This window comes from Nestor notabilis, unplaced genomic scaffold (genome assembly GCF_000696875.1).
Source record: "Nestor notabilis isolate BGI_N333 unplaced genomic scaffold, ASM69687v1 scaffold13639, whole genome shotgun sequence".
NCBI lineage: Eukaryota > Metazoa > Chordata > Aves > Psittaciformes > Psittacidae > Nestor > Nestor notabilis.
Genome location: NW_009943336.1, coordinates 22,488 through 44,345, shown reverse-complemented (window position 1 = coordinate 44,345; position 21,858 = coordinate 22,488). Strand labels below are relative to the sequence as shown.

General features: G+C 39.7%; 1 protein-coding gene across 2 annotated transcripts in view; it reads right to left on the bottom strand.

Annotated features, from left to right (window-relative positions):
- Nucleotides 1-2,106: 2,106 nt before the first annotated feature.
- RNF130 (ring finger protein 130) overlaps nt 2,107-21,858 on the bottom strand; it is a 42,233-nt gene continuing 22,481 nt past the window's right edge. The window contains exons 3-9 of one of the 2 annotated variants that reach the window (XM_010021877.1): nt 20,296-20,546; nt 17,032-17,103; nt 15,108-15,190; nt 7,885-7,981; nt 7,300-7,504; nt 5,150-5,243; nt 2,107-2,300 (exon numbers count right to left, since the gene is read on the bottom strand). In XM_010021877.1, coding sequence (XP_010020179.1) covers nt 2,285-2,300; nt 5,150-5,243; nt 7,300-7,504; nt 7,885-7,981; nt 15,108-15,190; nt 17,032-17,103; nt 20,296-20,546 — 818 coding nt within the window. In that variant the 3' untranslated portion in view covers nt 2,107-2,284. Of the gene's footprint in view, nt 2,301-5,145; nt 5,244-7,299; nt 7,505-7,884; nt 7,982-15,107; nt 15,191-17,031; nt 17,104-20,295; nt 20,547-21,858 lie in introns of those variants that run through there. The other variant, XM_010021878.1, reaches the window with a different exon arrangement.

The window sequence follows — 21,858 nt, the reverse complement described above, 5'->3', positions numbered from 1 at the left end:
ACAACGTTATTGCTCTCTACAACTACCTGAAAGGAGGCTGTAGTGAAGTGGGGATCAGTCTCTTCTCCCAAGTAACAGCCTCAAGCTGCACCAGGATTGGATATTAGGAAAGATGTCTTCACCAAAAGGGTCATCAAGCACTGGAACAGGCTGCTGAGGGAAGCGGTGGAGTCACCATCTCTGAAGGTATTTAAAAGATGCGCAGATGTGATGCTTGGGGACATGGTTTAGTGGTTGACTGGGCAGTGCTGGGTTAATGGGTGGACTCTGATCCTAAAGGTCTTTTTCAACCTAAACAATTCTACGAAAACTTTGGGAATACCCTTCTGACTATCCAGAGTCAAAAAATAAGCTTCTAGGATGGTGCAGAGTCCATCTTTGAATATATTAGCAGGATAAACTTACATTGCCAACCTGACCTGTAATTAACCTAGCAGATACAGTCTGTTTTCTTTATTAACGCTTTGGTGAGATAATTCTCTTTCTGATGCTGTTCTGTAGAAGCAACATGAACTTGACGTGTTTGTGGTGCCTTTTGCATCTGGGTCACCACACTGTTCAGGCTGAGCCTGAGCATCATCCTGACAGCATTAAAAAGCAGTGCAGGAAGTTTTTTTTTCAGGAAACAAGCACAAACTTATCAGGTTTACTACTGCTGAGAGATGGGTGAAAAAGAAAAATAGGTTACCCTTTTGTATCATAGCCCGTACCCTAAATCCTGCTCTAACCACACTCCTCCATTTTTGGCAACAACGGTCAGTTGACACACGTTGTATTTTACACAGAGACAGACCTCAGACACAGTCTGATGGGTTTTTTTTTCCTCTTCATTAGTAGGTCCAATGGGCTTTTCTAGTTTTGAAAAACGCACTTACTGCTCTTTCAGAATTTCACAAGGACACGCTGCAAAAGAATTCTATAAAACGTACCAAAGCTATTACATACTTCATTTTTTGTTATAAAAGCTGCCTCAGCTGAAGCCTGCTGGACAAGCAAGAATTAAGAAACTATTTTAATGCAGACTCTGGCTGCGTTCCTAAATTCTAAAAGTGCCTATACGTAAAAATAAAATTAAATTAAATCCCCTGTTTCCCAGTACATAAAAAAATTAAATCAAAGTAAGATTGCTTCTCTGTTCATTTAATTAAATTAGAAAGCATTAAGTTTCAAATGCCTACGTCTTGATACGAGAACAACAAAACCAATGAAATGCAGCAGAATAGGTTTTAGCTTCTATCAATTATATTTTCCTTACTGATTTGCTACCTTCACCTACCCATCTCATTAACTCAAGCATTATCATCTGGATGCGAATCAGGTCCACATGTTTTAATTGACTGTTGTGAAATGACTCTCATGCTGCTTGCATAAGTAAACTTGTATGAAACAGCCTGAGTGAGGACAGCGATGAGAGATGTTTTCTCTCTGCAAGAAGGGACATGTTTGCACAGAGCTTCTACGTTACAGTAAGGAGCATGATCCATCTTTCATGATCTGAATTTGAACAAAAACTAACCCCTGTCACTAATATGAAAGGAGGCTTCACAGATGACAGCAGGGGAAAACTACCTTTTCATTTGTTAAAGAAAGAAGTGGTTTTGAGTAGCTTCGCTTTTATCAGAAAGTAAAAGACAGAAAAGGGCTAAGATTTTTATGTCAAGAAAACACTGTTGCACACCGTCAGCAATGCCTGACCTGAAGACAAAAAACACACTGCAATCCTCCCAGTGTGATGCAGGAGTGTTACAGGAGGAGAAATGGAGAAAATGTTCTTATTTCAAATTCATTCTCAGCTGGAGTCAAGGTAAGCCTGTTCTATACTAAAATGCTTTTCCCACCTTTTTTCCCCTAACAAGTTGGTATGGAATAATTGCTAATACTATCCTAGATAGTCATTCCGGTGCTGGGTGGCATCACAAGAACGGCACTGCGTGAGATTTCCACTTGTTAGGCTTGTGTCCCCCAAAACGAAAGGAGAAGAATAGAGATCTGCAAAGATGAAACCATTCAAAGGAAATAAAGCCCCACATAAAATGTACAAAAGGCTGTCAGACCTAAGTACTAACACAGGAAGTCCAAGAAAAATACAATTCTCACACAGTAAGGTTTCATAATTAAAGGGGGGGGTTTTATTTCTTCACTTTTTCCTTAATACAAAGCTTTGGCATCAGCAAATTTTATGAAAAAATAGAATGTACTAAATAATTGCTTGTGCTGCATGATCGATAAATGATGCATAAAAATAGGTGTCTCTCTCCAAGGCAATCGGCCGGAAAGCATTTCTTCAATACCATTCTGCTCTGTGGGGCAGAAAAAAAAGGAACAAAATATTTATATTAAAGTTAATACTGCCAGTACTAAAATAAATCAATCAATCCTGTAAAAGTAAGTTAGTGAGAAATGACTAATTATACAAGGCCAGAGCATTAAGAGGTCTGTACTCCTTACATCATTCTTACATGACCAGTAAAACAGACAGGACAGCCAAAGGCTTGAGCACTTCTGAGCTTCCGAGGAAACTCCATGTGCTACTGAAAACTTTAAGTGGTGCTATCCAATATCTGGGCTTTTTGGACTTTAAAGCAGTTGTACAGTAATTTCTCACTGTTCCCCAAGAAGCAAAATGTTTCTTTAAATCACTACCTAATTCATTTAACAGTAATAGCTCACAAATATTATAAGTCCAAGAGAAAGCAGTTGGTTCCTTATTCTCTTATCACTTAGACAATGTTTATCAGGGACTCTTTAAAAATGCACGTGTGTGTATGTATACATATGCACAAACATATATACACACACACAGAGATACGTATATACACACAATCCAGAACTGGTGCTCTAAATAAATGTTTAAGCTGCAATAAGGACATAAGAAAAAGAAGGATCAGGACATGTTTTTAGGTGAGTTTTAACGCAGAGTATTTGGCACCTCTTACTTGCATCAGCATATTACATGGCCTCATTCTTGCTACTGTTGTTTTATGGTAAGAAAAAGACCTTCAGCTTCCTCTTGAAACACTACTGTAACAAATGTAGGGTACGCCAGCATTGCTTTTTATAAGGAGAACAGCATAAAAAGCAGGTATGCTGTTATGACACCTAATGGAAATCGCAGTGAGAGGGAGCTGCCCTGTGTTTGGCATGATCCTCAGCACAGGAAATGCTCAGCCTGCACCGGGGAACATAAGGTGTCAATTAAACAATAAATCTAAGGATTAGTGTCATATTCATTTTAAACTGTCTAAAATGAGTAGTAGAACCTAGCAGCACTTGTGGAGGCTGCTTACATCCCAAAGGATTCAGCTGAAAAGCTGCAGAGGATAAAGGCTACAGCTAGGTACCTCAGTTACCTAAATAAGTGATTTCTGACAGCTCTGCTTTCTGCAGTTACTAGTTCTCTTAAGTCTGCCTCAAAGTATAGACTTGTATATGCTCATATTTTCACTCCTACCACTGGGGAAAGGAGCTCTCTCCTTACATCAGCATGTCCTTTGTATGTACTAAGGAAACATCACTCTGAAAACACTTTGCTGGAGGCCCTAACTCTGCTGATGTGGAGAAGCTCACCCTTTCAGTAAAAACAGACCCCGAGCAAAAGACAACAAAAACAAGAGTTGCAAGGCAGGCACAAATGCAATTGCTATCAGTGCCCACATCTGGATGATACCACATGGGCTACAGTTCCATCTCTTCTTCCTAATGATGTGGAAATGCCCAGAAATGCAGCCATTCCTGTTTCACAACTCATCTTGCTCCCTGCTTTCCCAAGCTATTTTTCCGTGCAGATTGACTACATTCAGCCACAGCTTTGCTGCCAAGCTGCTGATTGACAATGGCAATTCCAAGATTTTGACAAATAGGAAAAATAAAATAAATCAGGAGACTTGACAGGGCTGTTTGAAGTTCTAAAACTTTTTGTCATTAACCCCTTTTGGAATTAGCATCTGAGGAGGAAAGGAAAATCTGCAAACTAGTGGTAATCAAAGGTCCCTGATGACCAAAACCTGTAAGAACTTATTATGGCCCCTCCTGAAGATTAGTTTTACACTGGAGACTATTAGCCATGTTTCCATCTTATTGAGGACACCTTATGCTTTCCAGGCAGCAATAAAAGTAAAAAAAGCACTTCTCAGCTGAAAAAAAAAAAAAAAACCCTAAAAAAAATCATGGTTTTAAAGCTATATTTCGAGGCTGTGCAGGAGAATGCCTTTGAATCTCCCCACTTTTGGTAAGAGATCAACACATTAGTGGAAAGCATCGAGATGTCCAGAGACAAAGAAAGATTTTGACACTTCCCCTCCCCAAATAAATAAGGATTCAATATGTATCATGAGCCCAGATGATCCATACACCTAAATGAAAATAGGCAGATGTACCCAGTTAATAGATCCACAGAACTGATTTATAATTGCCCACACAGAACTATAAAAAAAAAAAAAAGAGTAAAAGTCATGTGCAAGAGTCATTTCTTGTCCAGCCTGTCTGAAGGGAGGCACTGGGGGTGTCTATAAAAATTAAGAAAGTGTGGATGTCTTTAAGCACTCCTTTGACTGCAATTCTGAGGCATACTACAATGAGAGCTCAGAAGGCTGATCTGCTGTCTTCACTTAAGAGTGAAGAAACAGTGGTGTACTCAGGACTTTTGTATCTCCCTCTCCTGAAAGCAGAAACGTAGTTTCCTATTTAAATACCTCTTCTTCTCAGTTGAAAGCAGGCCAACTAGAAATACAGATTTTTATTTTTATTTAATATGAAATTTGACTATGAAGTTGAGGTGAAACTGTCAAAGGTAACTGATATGAGCAATTTTTGGCTCTGCAGGTGAATATTGAGCATGGATATTTAATGGCAGAAATCTAATGTTTACTTAGACCATTGATCAAAACCTAAATATAAATACTCTCTCTTTTCCCTGTTCAATGTCTCCACTTAGCAAGGAGATTTCCCTGGACAATCCAGCTAAATATAAATTACAAGGGACTTTAGATGTTACCCTGTAACCTGCTGTTAACAGGGAGACATTTGAGAAATGCAGAAGGCATTTGATTCTCTGAAAACTGCGTTTTTCCTATTTCTTGGTATTTGTTCCCAATGTTTCCATGACACCCATCCAACAGAAATATATAGAAACATCTGAATTTTTACTTACTCATTAGCATTCAAGCTAGCTGTGGCTTTGATGATCATGTAGCAGAGTGTAAGGGCACTGAGGAGGCCAAAACTGGCAATAATAAACCATTCTTCTGTTGACAAAGGAAAGGGAGGAAATCACTCGTGGGAGAAGGCTTATGTCAAAGCGATGCCAATATTCCCCTCAAACACCACTGGCGGAAGGCAAGAGGCTTCTAAGCCATGACTGGCACCAGGAGGTGAAGCAGAAGGAGGTTAGCCACAGAGTTACTGACTGGAGAAGGCTAGCAAAGAAGAAGTGGAGAGAGGTGTGGAAAAAAGCATGGCACAACAATATTTCCTGGCTGATCCCAAGGGTTAGTGATAAAGAAAAATTACTTAATGCAAAGTGAAATGCAGGAACAAGGGGAAATGTAATGAAAGCTCTGTCCGCCCGCAAGTTAGAAAGAAGATTGTCAGGGCTGGTTTAGATGAGATGTGGTTCTTCACATAAGCACACCCAATATACTTTCACACTTAATTTGTGTCTTTTCCCTCCCCCTCCCTCCTGAATAAATGCTATAATGTTACTTTAAAAACCAACAAAAATAGGATGGCTTGTCCAATAGTAAAACATCACTAGAGCATTCCATTAAATAGACAGGAATACAACATGGAAAAGTAATTTCAATGTTAGTTTATACATACAGACACATTGAAAAAAAATAGTATAAAGAGGAATATTAGGAATGTTCACTATTCGAAGTTCTCCCTCCTCAAGATCAATTTGGCACATAGCAATAGTTCAGAATACAAACATGTTTGTTGAATATGCCTTTTGGTTTAAACTCTCATGCATCAAAGGATGCATGTGTCACCCATGAAATCCAAACATTGGAACAGCCTTTCCTAAAGCCCTATTTTATAAACATTGTCAGAATGAACTGTTACTGATTATTTCTTGTTTTATCCTGGCATCCCATCTGTGCATGAGCAGCACTACAGTTGGGAACAGACACTGAAAATACCTTCTGTAAAACCAATTAGTGAAAAGTTTCAGTTAAACTACAGAGTTTCCCCACCCATGACAAGGAAAGCAGCACACCAACAGATTTGCTCTCTGTTCAACAATACAAGATGAATCAGATGTTGAACACTGCATGACAAAGTGACTTACTGGCTTTGTAAAGTACCAGATTTTATATGTGGATTTTTCTTTCTCGGATCAGGACATTTCTGGATACAGACCGTGTGTTTTATAAGATGAGATTTTTTTAATGAGATATTTACTTTGCTGCAGCCTCTGAAGAAACACTCCAATGGACTGCATCAGTTACACTGCCTCTTATGCATATATCAGTGGCAAACAGTGTCACTAAGTTCAAAATCCAGATCACAGATGCACATCAGCAAAATACACGGCGAAGATTAGATTGTTGTCCTGCATGCATTCTATTATTGCAATTCAGACAGAAAAACAACCATTCATGCATCAAATTGAGACTCTAGAGCATATGGAAAAATGGTGCAATTCCACACATTGTATTCATTATAGTGCTATTATACATTAAAAACCCTAGGTAAAATCCAGTGAGTGGAAATTTCCCATGCTGTTCTTACAGATGAGAGCTTGCAAGCAGTGCAGGAACAGTTTTCTGATATCATAACCATTTGGACAATACTCAAATGTTGATACATCAAATACTTCTTTTTAATTCACAATTTTTGGGACAAAAACCATCTGCTAAAAGACATCAGAATTCCAGTAGTAATGTTCTCAGGGGAAAAAAAAAATATCTGCAGAAATAGCAATCAGCTAAAATATTTATATTTGCATAAATTATGGCATGTTAAATATTCTGACAGGGTAAATAATGGTTTTGGCAATCCAGCTTCTCATACTGGTTACCAAATTCAGGAGGGTTATTTTGTTGCCATTTTAGGTCATCCAGTGTTCTTTGCATGCAGGTCTAAATGGATATACCATTAATAATGGAAGTGTTGGCACTGTCGTACCTAGAGTTATCGGTTTCAATATGGAGCATATGCCTCTTGCAAAGGAGACACTGAGGTCACCTTTGTGTCTGCAGGGAAATCTTTCACCACGGCCCTCAGCACGGAGTTACAGCAGAGCAAGTGCCACATACCACAGAAACCATAGAACAGCACTGGAAGCCAAAGAAAACTTACTTGTCACAGCAATGTTGATCTCTCCTGACCTTGGCGTTAGCTCCCCATCCTGTGGAAGCTGTGACATCCCAGAGGTGCGCAGGGGCTCCAGGCTGAGAGAGCTGTCATTGGCAAAATCGCCGAGTGCTGACCGCCTGCTCGCTGGCTGGCCTCTGGTGAGCCTTTCCATGTCAAAGGCTACGTTATCTGTACATGGCACGTTTGGCTGGGGAAAAAAAGCAATTCCGTGTTACAATGGTGGATATTCTACATGTAGCAAACCTATAAATGGAGTAAAACTACACATACACACTTTATTCATCTACTGTTCATCTCAGATCGCACAAGAGAGAAGAACATAAATTAGCAACTTCTATCTGAAATCACTACTTCATTCCACCTTAAAGAAGTGGAGGAAGAAGCAGATAAAAGGATTGAGGTTCAAGAAAAGAACCCAAATATGCCTGTATCATAGCCTGTGCTTGTATGGTTTACCACTGTGAGCAAGGATGACATGCACCAGATTCTACTGTACCCTCACCTAAAAATCCAGGCATGTTATTAATTGCAAAACCAGTTCATCCACAATGTAACAGTGCAACTTACCACAATTCCCAGTGCCTTCAAAATGTTCAGTTTACACATTGGACATGTACAGTGCTCGCTAAGCCACGGATCCACACAGGCTTTGTGGAAAACATGCCTAGAAGAACAGACAGGCACATAAATAATTTGCAAACAATCCTATTTTCTATAATGGGAACTATTTTAACGAGCTTTTAAATTAAGCCAGAGAACGAATTCTAGAATTGCCAGTATTCCATGCCAACTGCAATAAGAAAGAAAATAAATCACTCTCGCTTGGTTTTACCACTCTTTACTAATAGTTCAACTTGGAAGAAATACTTAAAAGGAGGATTCTTCCTACAATCAGTATTGCTTGATACCAGGAAGGAAAACATGTCCGTCATATAATGGTCATGAGAAAAACAAAAAACAAACCAACCCATGAACAAACAAAAAAGAAGAATCTTTCAAGGATGCAAAGGCAACCTGGGCTTCCACTTGCATAGCAGTGAAGTCTGCAACTGAGAACAGTCTGAACAGCCACCTATATCACATACAGATCTTAGTCACACACATGAATATAAATGTAACGGTGTTGGGATTGATATAAACCAACACAACAAGGAAGGACTATGCAGAAACCAAAACAACATGTCTAAATTAAGGGAAATAAAGGAAATGGCTTTGTTGTGGTTTAAGCCCAGCCAGTAACTCAGCACCACAGAGCCACTTGCTCACTCCCCTTTTTTCCCCCCACCCTAGGCAGGATGGGGAAGAGAATGGAAAGAACGTAAACCCCGTGGGTTGAGATAACAGTCCAATAACTAAAGTATAATACAAAACTACTACTACTACTACTACTAATGATAAGGGAAATAACAAGAGGAGAGAATATAAAACTAAGAAGGGAAGGAAAAAAAAATCTCAATAACACAAGTGATGCACAGTACAATTGCTCACCACCCACCGACTGATACCCAGCCCGACCCAAGTAGTGATCTGGGCCTTCTGGGTAACTCCTCTCAGTTTCTGTACCGGGCATGACATGCTGTGGGTACCCTTTGGGTACTTTGGGTCAGGTGTCCTGTCTCTGCTTCCTCCCGGCTTCTTGTACCCCTCCTCACTGGCAGAGCATGAGACTGAAAAGTCCTTGATCAGAGTACGTATCACTAAGCAACAACTAAAACATCCATGTGTTATCAGTATTGTTCTCAGACTAAAACTGAAACACAGCACTGCACCAGCAACTAGGAAGGAGAAAAGTAATTTGTACAGCTGAACCCAGGACAGGCTTCTTGGCTTTTGAAATGCCAAAGAACTTATCAGAACATATGCATAGCAGAAATAGGTATAACTAGACTTTATACACAATACAGCTTTAGCAACTAATCATAACAACCTAGTCTGAATACTGCCTACAATAAGATCCCAGATCTTTCACTTCCAGTGGCAACGACTGCAACGCAAAAAGCCAGCAAGAGCAGGCACACCCAAACACAACAGCCTGGTGATCATGACAAAGATCAGCAATTACAAGGGCTGCTTTGCCAGTGGAGAGCTGTGCTCTGAAACCAGCAGGCAAGGGGCAGTGGCAGAACAAGGAGTTCCTGCCATCTATCTGAGGCACCAGCACGGTCTGTAAGAGGTCATGTACACCCCCAAGGCAGCATAAAGTTGAGATACTCTGTCCCCTCCCTTCTCAGATTATACTTGCTGCTCTATGCCTCAGTAAACTCATCATGGGGTCAGGGACTTCTTTGCTCCATACCCCTTTAGATTTCAAAACCAGAGACCAAATGAAGCATATTAACAGATAATTCTCTTAAATCGCTGGAAAAAGGCCCAAGAGAAAGGCCTCCTAAAATTGTTAACAAACAGAAAAAGACAATATACAATTATGTGTTGTCTGTAGCTACTAAGACTGATGGCAGGACTGAAATATATCAACATACTAGGCTCCAGTCAGCTACAACTACATATCCTACCTTGTACTAACTAAAGATGCACAGACTTAAAGTCAACGGAAGATGGACAGAGAGCAAGAGAACTTTGCTTACCTATAACCCAGATATTGAAGGAACAGAAACTTAGAGGATCTCAGTCACTTTGCTGGCCTGCCCCCTTTAGCAATATGGCAATCATGAAAAACAGGATATGTACAATGATTACTGTTCTAATCACTGCACAAAACACAGACTTGCTTTATTGTTATTAGGTCTTATTGCATTCCCTTTATTACTCACAAAGCTAGAGGAAATGATGTAGAAATCCTGGGTGGTAGAAAATGGATTGAAATCTGAAACATATAGAGATGCTGTTTTTCTATGTTAGGCAAATCATGGCTTTTAGTTGCTTATGTTTCTTATTAAATCTCTGAAGTCTGTTTTTTTAGAGTAGGACAAACATGAAAATCTGGTATTTTGGGAAAGAGCAGACATGAAGACTCCACAGAAGTATGGAACCAGTTTTAATATATGTAGAAGCACTCAGATCAAGTGAAGCAGGCGACTGATATGGATGCCAACATGCATCCACTAAATATTACGAGTTACTTTAAAGAGTCATTAGCAGTTTGATAGAGTTCAAATGCACCAAAACAGTGCAACTATTGTGTGACCTCTTAATTCTTTGCTTTTAGTTCCTAAACCTTCAAGGATATTTATTAATTTAAAAAAAAAAAAAAAAAAAAAAAAATGAGTGCAGTTCTCCAAAGGTTATTTATTGATTTAGATCAGCATGACTCTGCCTCCTACTTATGCTGTTTATCTACTCCTTATAAAGCTTGCTGATACCATCATCATGGCTCAGGCTCTGTCTGGATTTCTCTGCTTGCAGGAGTTAAGAAGTTACACAGCAATATAGACAGTAAACACATGGATTATTTTTAAATCTCAGCCTGACAAGTAAGCCCTTGCATTCTCTATCATAAACCTTCTCCATGTTTGCATTTGTCACTTGTCTTCCAAGACCATCAATCTGAAGAGTTCCTAGCAAGATGCTCTAGGTCACAGCAGCTGATGACATTCCCCCAGAAGCCACACACCAGGGAGTGAAGTGTGACACAGCTTTTGCTACTTCTCCAGCCTCAGGGCTAGAGGAAGCATGGCCAGCAGCCAGGCTGGTAGCACTGAAGAAGTCTCCCATGCAGGCATAACTCCAAACAGGTGACCTGCAGGTATTTTTCCACTGTGTCAGCATACACCAGTCAGTTGCCCTCCAGCTCGTAATAAACACGATAACCCTGATTCTGTTGTACAACACCACTTCTTTGCAGCATTTCATGGAGAAAAAGTGATTTAGAAATCCCTTTTGGTAGTGTAATGCCTCTGAATTAGCATATCACTTGAGGAGAAGGGTTTGAATGAGTTCACAAGTGCTATTTCCCAAGAGCTCACGACCCTCTCCTGCTCCCAGTGCAGTGTACCAAAGGGGATCAATGCACTGCTGCGAAGTAGCATCTTTGGTACACTGCTGAAGGCAACTGCTCCCCTTGCCCTGGGGTACAATCCTCCCAGCAGCACACAGGTCCTGCCTGCCCTGCTGCAGGCAGCCCATCACACCTAGCACGACTGAGGAGAGATGTCTGGCCTGCTGCAGTGGGCAGGAAGGCACCACATGTGTGTCTCCAACAGACAACACCTGGGAAGAGCTGCCTTGGTGCTTTCCACAACTATACTATTGCTGGGAGAAATGGGAGATGGACCTCTCAAGCAGGTAGCAGAGAAAATGGGGGTTGAGCAGAGGCACTGCAGTAACGATGGCATTGAGCTATTGTGTTAATTTGCTTCCAGAAAACAAAAGGCAGCTACTTGCAGCAGTGCAGAATCAACAGATGAAAATCTGGCCTAGTCACTTTTCTCACTTCCTCCTATCCCAGTACAGGAATTATTAAAGAACTGGGTTCAAATGTAATTTGGTTTAGCATATTTACTGCTCCTTTAATTCTCTTCCTACCTGGTAAATTCCTTCATTCCCAGGCCACCTTTCTGCCCTTTCCAATGTCACTCTCTGCTTTTCTTTAAGCTGTCACTTTGCTCTCCTCTTCCCTCATCTCTCACAAGTCCTTCACACTACCTCCTCCTGATCACTTTTCACCTAGTACCCATTCACCAAGTAGACACAGTGGTGTGATGGCGGAGTAAAACTATCCGAAGAAAATTGTCCATGAGGTTTGACTTTTGCTAGAATCCTTCTGACATTTGCTTACTCATTTTTAACTTACATAATGATATTCACAAAAGAAAGAGCTGTTCCTCAGGCGTTTAAGCCTAAGGCAGATGGTGGCCTTATCTCTCTGTGCACCAAAAGCTATAGATATGTCCACAGGCTACTCATACTGAACAAATTTTCTGAAGCACAAAATGAATGACAGAAGTTCAAGTGCATTGTCTGCAATCATTTTCACTTTATTTTTAAGTTGGCCACAATTTCCCACCTGCCACAAAACTTTACATCACAAACATGTTGTTTCACTATAGAATTTTAGGTGCAAGTAGCTCAGCTGCTGGTAGGTTTTGCCTGCTGTGTCCCTGCCCAGACTCCTCTCTGCTGAGGCACTGAGTGACAAACCACACTTAACTGCAGAGAACAGTTGTGGTACCAAAGGGAAATGCTACTTTGAAATTGATGAAAGCAGCAAGGATGTCATATGTCAGTGACTCCTACTGTGTAATGATTATAGCTTCCTCAACAGGCACAGTAAGAAAAACTTCAAGCCTTTCATTTGCTTCCTCTTGGACAAGCCATTTTCTCCATAGTTTTCTTGAAATTTCTCATTTGGCTTGAGACTCTCTTCTGATTTATTTTTTTTCTTTTCCCTTTTAAGCTACCTTTGTATCTTGCACTAAAAAGAGAGGTTGAAGTATCAGGAAGTAGAAAGGGATTAAACTTCCAAAACAAGATGGAGAGAGGCATCTCAGACGCTGAAGACTGAAAAGTCTTAAATGCAATCTGAAATTTACTGGGTTCATCTCTGCAGGTACTGGTTGGCTCTTCTTTTATAAATATAAGAATGCCTTGAGGAGCGTATCCATGTCAATGTTTCTGCCTCGCCAAGATGGTTTTGCACTCAAGTCAAACCTGAGCTGCAGCAGATGAAAAGTAAGATTTAAAAAAAAGAGAAGTAGAAAATGAACATAAAAGTTGTCATATGGCCTTCGGCAGGAATGGAAACTGAGCCTCCACTGACCTTATATTTCTGTGAAAAACAGAACAGAAAAGGATCTGCACAAGAGCCTTGATATCTCCTTTATATGGAAGATTGCACTGGGGGAGGTTGTGCTGAGACAGCAGCCAGCTGCACCTTCATCCAGCTCCCTGAAGCATCTGAAACTATCCCTGAGAGCAGGGAGCTTCCTCTCTGCAGGACTGTGCCTCAAAGTTGTCTGAAGGAAATTGACTTTTTTAAAATATAAATAAATAAATAAAAAACAAAATGAAATAAAAATCAATGATCATCTTGGTTAAATGATCTGCATCACATCTGCTGACATCAGCAACAGAGCCATTGCTTGGACAGTGGCAGTTGTTTAAGGTAGCTGACTTTTAGTCCCAACTCCGCCTTGTGCTTAGTGGGAGAAGATGCTTTCCTATCAGATGAAGACTCATTCTCTCTTTGTTGGCAAGGACGTTCCTCTGACCTCTGTTCAGTATTGAGAGAAAGGCACAGTGAGTGGGATTTGTGAGCCTCCATTCCACATCCTTGAGCCTCACAGAACCACCCTGAACTACACAAGTAAAGCTTTTTTAAAGCTATTTAAACCATCATTTTAGTGGTCCAAAACTGGTGTGCAGTTTACAGAAGTTCCTCCTCTAACTTCCAAGTAATGTTCTATGTAACAAAGACTAGGGCTCAAATCACAGATGCAAAAGCTTTACCCGAGATTATGATTATAGGACATAACTGGAATCTTTAGTTAACACTTGGGAGTACATTTTTTTTTAGGGCAAGAGGACATCATCTTTGAGTAAAAATGACAGAAATGTAAAAGAGAAGTGCACAGACATCTGCATGACCAATCTTCATCTAAGACCAAGCTCTTCTAATCCCAAATATTTTAATGGGAGTTTCTAAACAAACATTTGTACAGTATATTAACTAAACAACAACACTGGGAATCTAAACCAGGTCATTGTTTTCCACAGTCTAAGAGGTAAAGAACATAAAGTAAATTAAATTAAAATCCTGGCTTCACAAGTAGAATGCACACATTTTCATCAGCAAAATATAATACTGTTTTCCCTTTATGAGGATGGAAATTCATCATGCATTAGAAGAAAAATATTCCAGCTATTCAGAGCAGCCTGCAGGAGGACTTAGAAGACCAATAATGAGCTCTTACGTACTACTGCTGCACAACTGAAGATCGACTCCAACACCATGACACTGTTGCTTCTAGAGTATCATGCAGAACACTATATACTAAGCACAGGCCAAATTACTGGATCTTGGCTGCATACATACATCATAATGTGCTTTTTGTGTCTGGAGAGAAGAAGAAATCTTTGCATTTCAGAATACAAGGGAAAGCTGTCCTTGCTAATCCCTAAGGCTACCAAAATGTACCGATTCATCAAAACCAATCACACATGGAAAAGTACTTAAAAGCATCTCTCAAAGAGCAAATATCCTGAAACAACTCAAGAATGGAAGTGGAATGTAAACAAAATGAAAACCTTTAAGTGTCAAGAGAATGACATAAAAGGAGGAAGTTGTTACATTTTGAGCACCAATGCAGCAAGTACAAATCTTCAGGCACTAGTGAAGCAGAGACTGCACCAGAAAGATCAAAGACAGGTGACAGCACAGTGGCTGATTGATGTCAGAGGAGGTATGAAGGTTGGAAAGACTGCAATTCCGTTTCCTACACTGCTTCAGAAACCAGCAGCCAACGTTGCATGTGTACTGTGCAGAATGCTGCAGCTGTACCTGGTTCATTATACTTCACGTTTTTATGTCTGCCCGGTCCTTAAATCTGCACCACTCTCCCACCTCCCCCTTACAATCTTAATAATTCCATTGCTGATATGCCCAAACTGCCCATCTTCAGGATCAGAATCTTTTGTTTTATCTCTACTGTCATAACAGTGCCAAATTAACACCTTCATACCTTCTGCTATCATAGTCTAAATTAAAGTGGCTGTTATCGGGACTGGAAACTTCTAACAGTTGTGTCTGTAAATCATAATACACGTTACATGAAATCAAGCAAAGGAGCACAAAGAAAGAGTAGTTTCCAAACAAAGCAACTTTACTAGCTTACTTGCATGGTAAAATGCGAACAACATCGTTCTGCTTGTAACTCTCAATGCAGACAGCACAATGATCAAAGTCTGGGTCTGTTTCCTAAAATGAATAGAATGAAATTTCAAGTCAAGAGTTGAGGCTATGACAAATGTGAAAGCAATCGTGACTAGTACATGAACTGCGCTGTGCCAAGTGGCTGTTCCTATGAAGATACAAAAGAATGGCTGGGTTATTATATTCCGACGTGACTTGAGAAAGAAAACTCTCTCATACATTCAAAATTCCCCCCTCATGTGGAGCTGGTAAATGATCATTTGAAATATAAGCTGAGGCCTAAGGTGATTGTAATACTAAGTTGAATCACTATAAAATATAGTGGTGATTTTTCTAGAGGCTTTAGTTCAGCTTGGAGCTAAAGCTTCTGTTTTACTCAGTTTGTTCTGTTTTGGTTTTTCCCAGGCCAAGAATCCTAGAATTCTCTTTTATAGCCAGAACCAGCACACGTTACTTCAGAGTAGTCCCATCTTTTTGTCTGCTGCTTACTTACACAATCATCATAATCATTATCCAGACATGAAGATGAGGATCCCTGACTGGCTCCTCTCTTTCCTGATTTCCAGAAGTTATGATTTATTTTATTATTATAAACATCAGAATTTAAGAGTGTCTAATGACAAAGGGCTGATTTTATTTGGATGTAGGTACGGCATCAGCAATATATATTTAAAATGTGTGTGCCTGTGACACCAAACAGACTGTGCCTTCTCTTAATTCAAGTGCATTATTCTTTCTTTATTCTTTTTGATGCCAGCAATCTATGAGGAATACACCAAGACAAGAACCTCAACAAAACAGCCACTCCCTGGTCAGCACCAGTCGGTGCTGCAGGCAGAGAATCCCGACAGGCTCCTCTGATGCAGGACAGGTTTTCTTCTACTCTCTCTTCACCTGCGTGTACACCTCATGCTGCCTGTACTGCAACCTGCACGTCACCTGCCAGTTTTGAATTTATGCTGTCAAATGACAGCACCTTTAATTTGGAGAAGTTCCCCTTATCTATATGTACTCCCATACCCACATAAAAGGTTTAGTGCAGTGGGCTATCTTGAAATAAAACTACATAGGGAGGGAAAAAGAGCACAGACATTTTTTCTGCCTTCTCTCTGGAAGCAAATTTTTCCATCACTTCCTGATAAAAAGATTTTTATCTTTATCAACACTATTGCTGGTAGTGTTGAAAAAGATAAAACCAAATCACGCTGAAAAGGTCCAAGGAAATAGTTTCCTCTTAAAAATCAAATCACAGCCAGAATTCCTTTGCCTTTTGCAAATTAAAGAGCAAAAATTAAGCAATATTAAGTGATTTTTTTCCTTTAAGAATCAAAGACAAAGCAGTAATGCTCCTAAAAGCAAAAAAAGTTTAGGACTTAACACGCCATATATTTTAGTTTATATACTGGCAAGAAATACTCTTGTCTTTAATGGAATACCTATTTATACTCCCTCTCAGATTACTGGATATTCATATTTTACATACGAGATTGTCCTCAATTACCTGTCTTCTAAACTTTTCTTTACTTCACACAACTTGCATATGGAATAATTCTAAGCTTACAGAATTACACATAAATAATGCTAACCCTCTGTTCTCCTACCAGCAAAACCCCCAGCCAGCCAGCACATAAAACCACTCTGTCACAGTTGCCAGATGGAGTGCAAGTAGTACTTAAGCAAGAAAAACATCTTTGAAATGTACAGACTTACAGCATACATTGATACTAAGAGTTATACAAAATATTCTACTGCAGGACAAAGTAAGCCTCCAACAAGGAAGGCAAGGTCATAAATCAGCAGCAGAAAGCAAAAACTGAGATTGTTTTCCCCCAGTAAAAATTAAACCTGATGCTCAAATTTACCATGTTGAAATATTATTATTATACCTTATCACCTTTCTTTACTGTCCTGGTTGTCAATTTACCGATGGCTTTCTTGGCAGCATCTCCAAGACGACGCTAGTGAAGTGACAAATAAAAGAACACAAATTAACCTTGATAAACAAGCTTCATTACTGTCCTTTAGAATGACTTATTTGGGCCCAATACTAACATTGCAATACACTCTGTGGCAACAGGCCAACACATAAGACAAAAAGACACACACACACAAAAGCACACAGATACATCAGGAAGAAAAAACACCCCAACAACTGAGCCCACAAATGCACTCAATAAGCTTGAGCATAAACCTCATGAACCATATAAATGTCCACAAAAGTGATCCAGCATTTGTGTGACAAAACTAATCAAACCCAGCCCACAGGATAAAAGCTGAAGCAACATGCCCTCCTGATGATTTCCGTTACAGTCTGCTCACACTGGCTTTTATTCAGAATGCTGTATGTAATATACCCCTGGTTCTCTTCTTAAGCTTGAATTATTACTAATTTTTTATCCCCTGAGCAGGCCAATTTCATTCCGAGACGTAAGAGATGCTCTCAGTGTAACCTAGTTTCTCTCTTGCTATTACCTGAAACCACCAGGAACTCACAAAGGAAAAAAATATGGGTCATGAAATCTAAATAAGCCAATACAGACTTAAATAAAGCTGAAATGAATACTGGTTTGAAAATGAACCTCAATCCAAATGCAGAGGCCAAGCTCTTTTTTGTTGTTTATGCTGTTTTTATGATCACCATTGGTGGATGGAAGGAACCATTTCTGCAGTTCAAGTGCTCATTCCTACTTCAGTGCCCAGTTCCTAACCATGGAAGAATGGCTGTTTGCCAGCTGGTCCATGAGATCCCAGAGACAGGGCACTGAGTGGAACAAAGCTCATGACTTCTTGCTTCAGGAACCTGAGACATCAGATTTGGTTTACACTGACTGGAAAAAGGGGTGTTTATGTATTTAGTCTTTCACCTCCATCATGTAACAAGTACTCTGCTTTTGAAAGAGATGGGCTGTTTCTGAGAATGTGAACTGTACCCTATCAAAACCTCCCATATTGCTTGCTTGGAACAAATGTGTGGGTTTTCTGCCCACCTTCTATACAGCTGAAAAAAATCAAACCCTGCATAAGGTGTACCCCCTGTATCACACAGTTTCTATGCATATTCTCAGCACAGAAACTAAAACTAAGGAGGCTGCTTTTATTTGAGAAACACAAAGACCTCAGAAGTCCAGGACAACCAACTGTACCACTCTTATTCTAGAATTACAGAAACTTTTATTGTGGTTTCCACAGAAGAACACATCTTATTTTATATTTTTTAGAGCATGGATTTGAAAAATCAGATACTCAATCCCAACTACTGAAGAATACCCAGGTAGGAAATGCAGCATCAGAAACAGAGGGGATGCTCTGGGATGAGGAAGTTATTGCTTCCTGAAGACAGAAATATCTTCCTAACTTTAACATTTGAGAAATAGGTCAATTTAAGCAAATCTCAATTACACATCCTGGAACAAGCATATTGGCCCAAGTACTCTTCCATTTTTCTAATTTTAACAAATACTTTCTTATGCTAACACTGGAAATGCTCAGGATTTGCTATTTTGATACAGCAGGGGACAGGCATACAGCATATACTTGCTTTTAAAACCCAGAACTATCTTGATGGAAAAGCCACCACCACATGCAAAAGACTTGCGTACGTTTGGCAGAAGCGCACAAGAGCAACGACATGAAACACCAATATCCACCTGCACTATCTACGAAACACAGCATGGTTTTGATGTTTTTGGGTTTTCTTTTTTAAAGTGTGCCTCGACATAACTTAGAAACAAGATCATCGTCTAAACCAAGTTATTTCATCACTAACAGTACAGCCTTCTCTCCATGAAAGCTCTCAAAGCTCTTTAAAAATAAGCTTTAGCTGTCGCCACCTTCTTATTAAAATTTAATAAGCTCAGCTTTTTAAACCACATAAAATTTTCATCAAGTTTCTCCTGACCTTTGTAAAAATCTAAAGAAAGAAAAAAGGTCATAAAAGCCCTTTCCCAATGGAGCAACTGTTTTGAAACATGGACATTTGGAAGAAGCCTAGAACCATGTAGGGGGATAGAGAAGGCCCAATTTAATATTCCACAGACATTCATTGAGTAACAGTTATATTTAAACTTTCACCACCCCAAGGGACCACACTAAGTACTGGTTACAGTGTGGTCATTTAAGAATGACATCCTTAGGAAAATTTACAGGATGCCCATGGGACCTGCAGCATCAGACACTATTTATAGAAGCTAAAAAGGAAATCCTTTGTCACAACTGAGGGTTTAAGTTTGCATTTGTTTTAAGTTTGACAAAACACCAAAGCACCTCCTCACAGTGAACTCCTGTATATTAGCTGTACTCTGGGGGAAAGAGGGGTGACACTGGCTAGAGGTCAGCAGCTTTGTAAACTAGCCTTGACAGAGAAACACAGGCACAGAGAGCACAGTGGACTTCTTGAGGCTTACTGACCCTTCTCAGTAAAAGCCAAGGCACACTATGGAGGCAGTGTGCCATTAAGTCCACACTAGTAAAACATTTACTTCTCCCATTTAATCTGTATTTGAATTGATGACTTCCTGTAGTCAAGATCTCTAAGCATGGCCATACCTAATTCAGTTCTTAAATTAATTGAAAAAATGGAAAAAAGGCATACTGGACTAAATTTTACTTAAAATACATGACCAGGAGGCTTGGGTGGTCCATATCAAGTGTAATCTTGAATAAAGCTGAAAATTAACACAGATCACTAGTTAACATTCATGACAGATTATAGTTTGGAAATACCTTTATACAACTTTTGAATTACCTTAATGACTATCTTTGAGAACATGGATGGAATTCATAACATTAGCTCTGCATTCTCCTCCACTATACAAGTTCATTTACTACCTAACTTCCCTGCCCATTCCCAGTGTACATACAGGATGTATTATTGAACCAGCATAGAACTGGAAATTCCTCTTAGACTTTTATTCATCAAAATGCAAATATTTTGCTTCAGTTCTATCCTTTCCTGTCATGTGATAAGATCTTGTACTGGTGCTGCTCCGAATAACTTTGTTATATAAAAATCCTTGTCCAGCAACATGCCCTGCCTTGGAACAAAGAGGCTGTGAACACTAGTTTGATGGACATTATTTGTTCTCTATTGACTACTGTACACAGAAACATCCCCTCCAGAACTCAGAGAAACAAAAGAGGAGTGCCCTTACCTGATTCCTGTCACGTGCACTTGTGTACCTGATCTTCTGGATGAAGTAAAATATTAACCATGCTGAAGAAATTATCATCAAAACAATGAATGATATCGACACAAAGACTAGAGAGCCCCGACTGAAGTTTTTAGGAGGAACACGGGACCCGACTGCTATTGCCATCAGGACAGAGATATTCTTTTCCAAGTAATTCAGGATCTCCTTAACCTTTGATTCTGTAATCATGACAGCAACAATGTCTCCAGTCCCTATTAAAAAAAAAAAAGGGGGAGGGGGAGAAAAATACATTATTTACATTTAAAAATAACATGGCATATCACACGCAAGACTTTCCAAACGCAAGGCCGTTTGACAACTTAAGAGATTTCAATCTAAGCCATCTATAGCACACGGAACACGCTACTGGGCACTCAACTTGTGGTTTGCCCTTCAAAACCACATTTTCAAATTAGGGCATTAACATTCAAACTATCTGCAGCTCCACACACAGTAACAGATCTCTACCAATGGTTACACAGTACTTCCCACGTTGTAATTACTGTGTGCAGCCTGAACTAGCTTTCAAAAAGTACAGTTATTCCAGATTTGAAGCTGTGGATACCTAAATAGGCAACTTACAGCAAAACATTAGAAAATGAGTTCAATGATATTGCTAGAGTGGTCTTAGTATACATGGTGATGTGTGCAAGATGCTCTGGAGAGTTATGCAAGTTCCCCTGAGAGGTTATGTGGCTTTCATGTCCCACCAAGGTTGTCAAGGACCTCTACATCACAGTTCCAGCACAGAAGCAACGAAAGCAAACATCTATCTACATCACTTCTGTCTGAAGTGAAAGTAAGTCTGGATGCAAAGTAGAAGAGAAATGAAAAAACTTGGCAGAAATTTGAGTGCTGATTTTATCACCCATACAAAGACACACTTGGTAAGATCGCAAAGAGGCTGTCAGCTTCATCAGCTCCACTTTGAACGTGTAGCCCATCTGGTTTTCATAGTGTCTTGCCTCTAGACTACCTCCTGTCCCAAAGGGAAAATTATTGATACAAGGATAGTAATAGAATCAAACCACAAAATTTGCTGAGAAAGAACAAAATCACCTGTAGAGCAGAAAGAGCACCCATGTTTGAAAAGCAGAGGCCCCCTCAAAAAAAGAGGATCTTGAACTCAGGGCAATTCTGATCTAAGTTCAAAGAAAGCAAAGTTTATAGGAAAAGCAAAGCCAGAAAGAAAAAAAGCCTTGAGTACCATTCTTATTCATCCAGATCTATTTGCTTCCTACACTAAAACCCCTTCCAAGACCTATTTTCAAAATGCTTGCAAAGTCTGCTCATCTGTTTGCTCCATCTGCTTGCTCCAGTTCACATTCCCTCACAGAGGAGCTGTATAATGCAAGCAACTTCAGACTGAGATTTTGGATTTAGAGTGGATTTAAGTTAAAGAGAACCTCGTGTGACAGTGAAGAGAGAACATGAGATTCTACTTCAACACAAGGAATTTCTTTGAAGTCTTTTAACCAAAATCTGATTTTAAGAAGTTATTGTATCCACAAAATTATGTAGAAC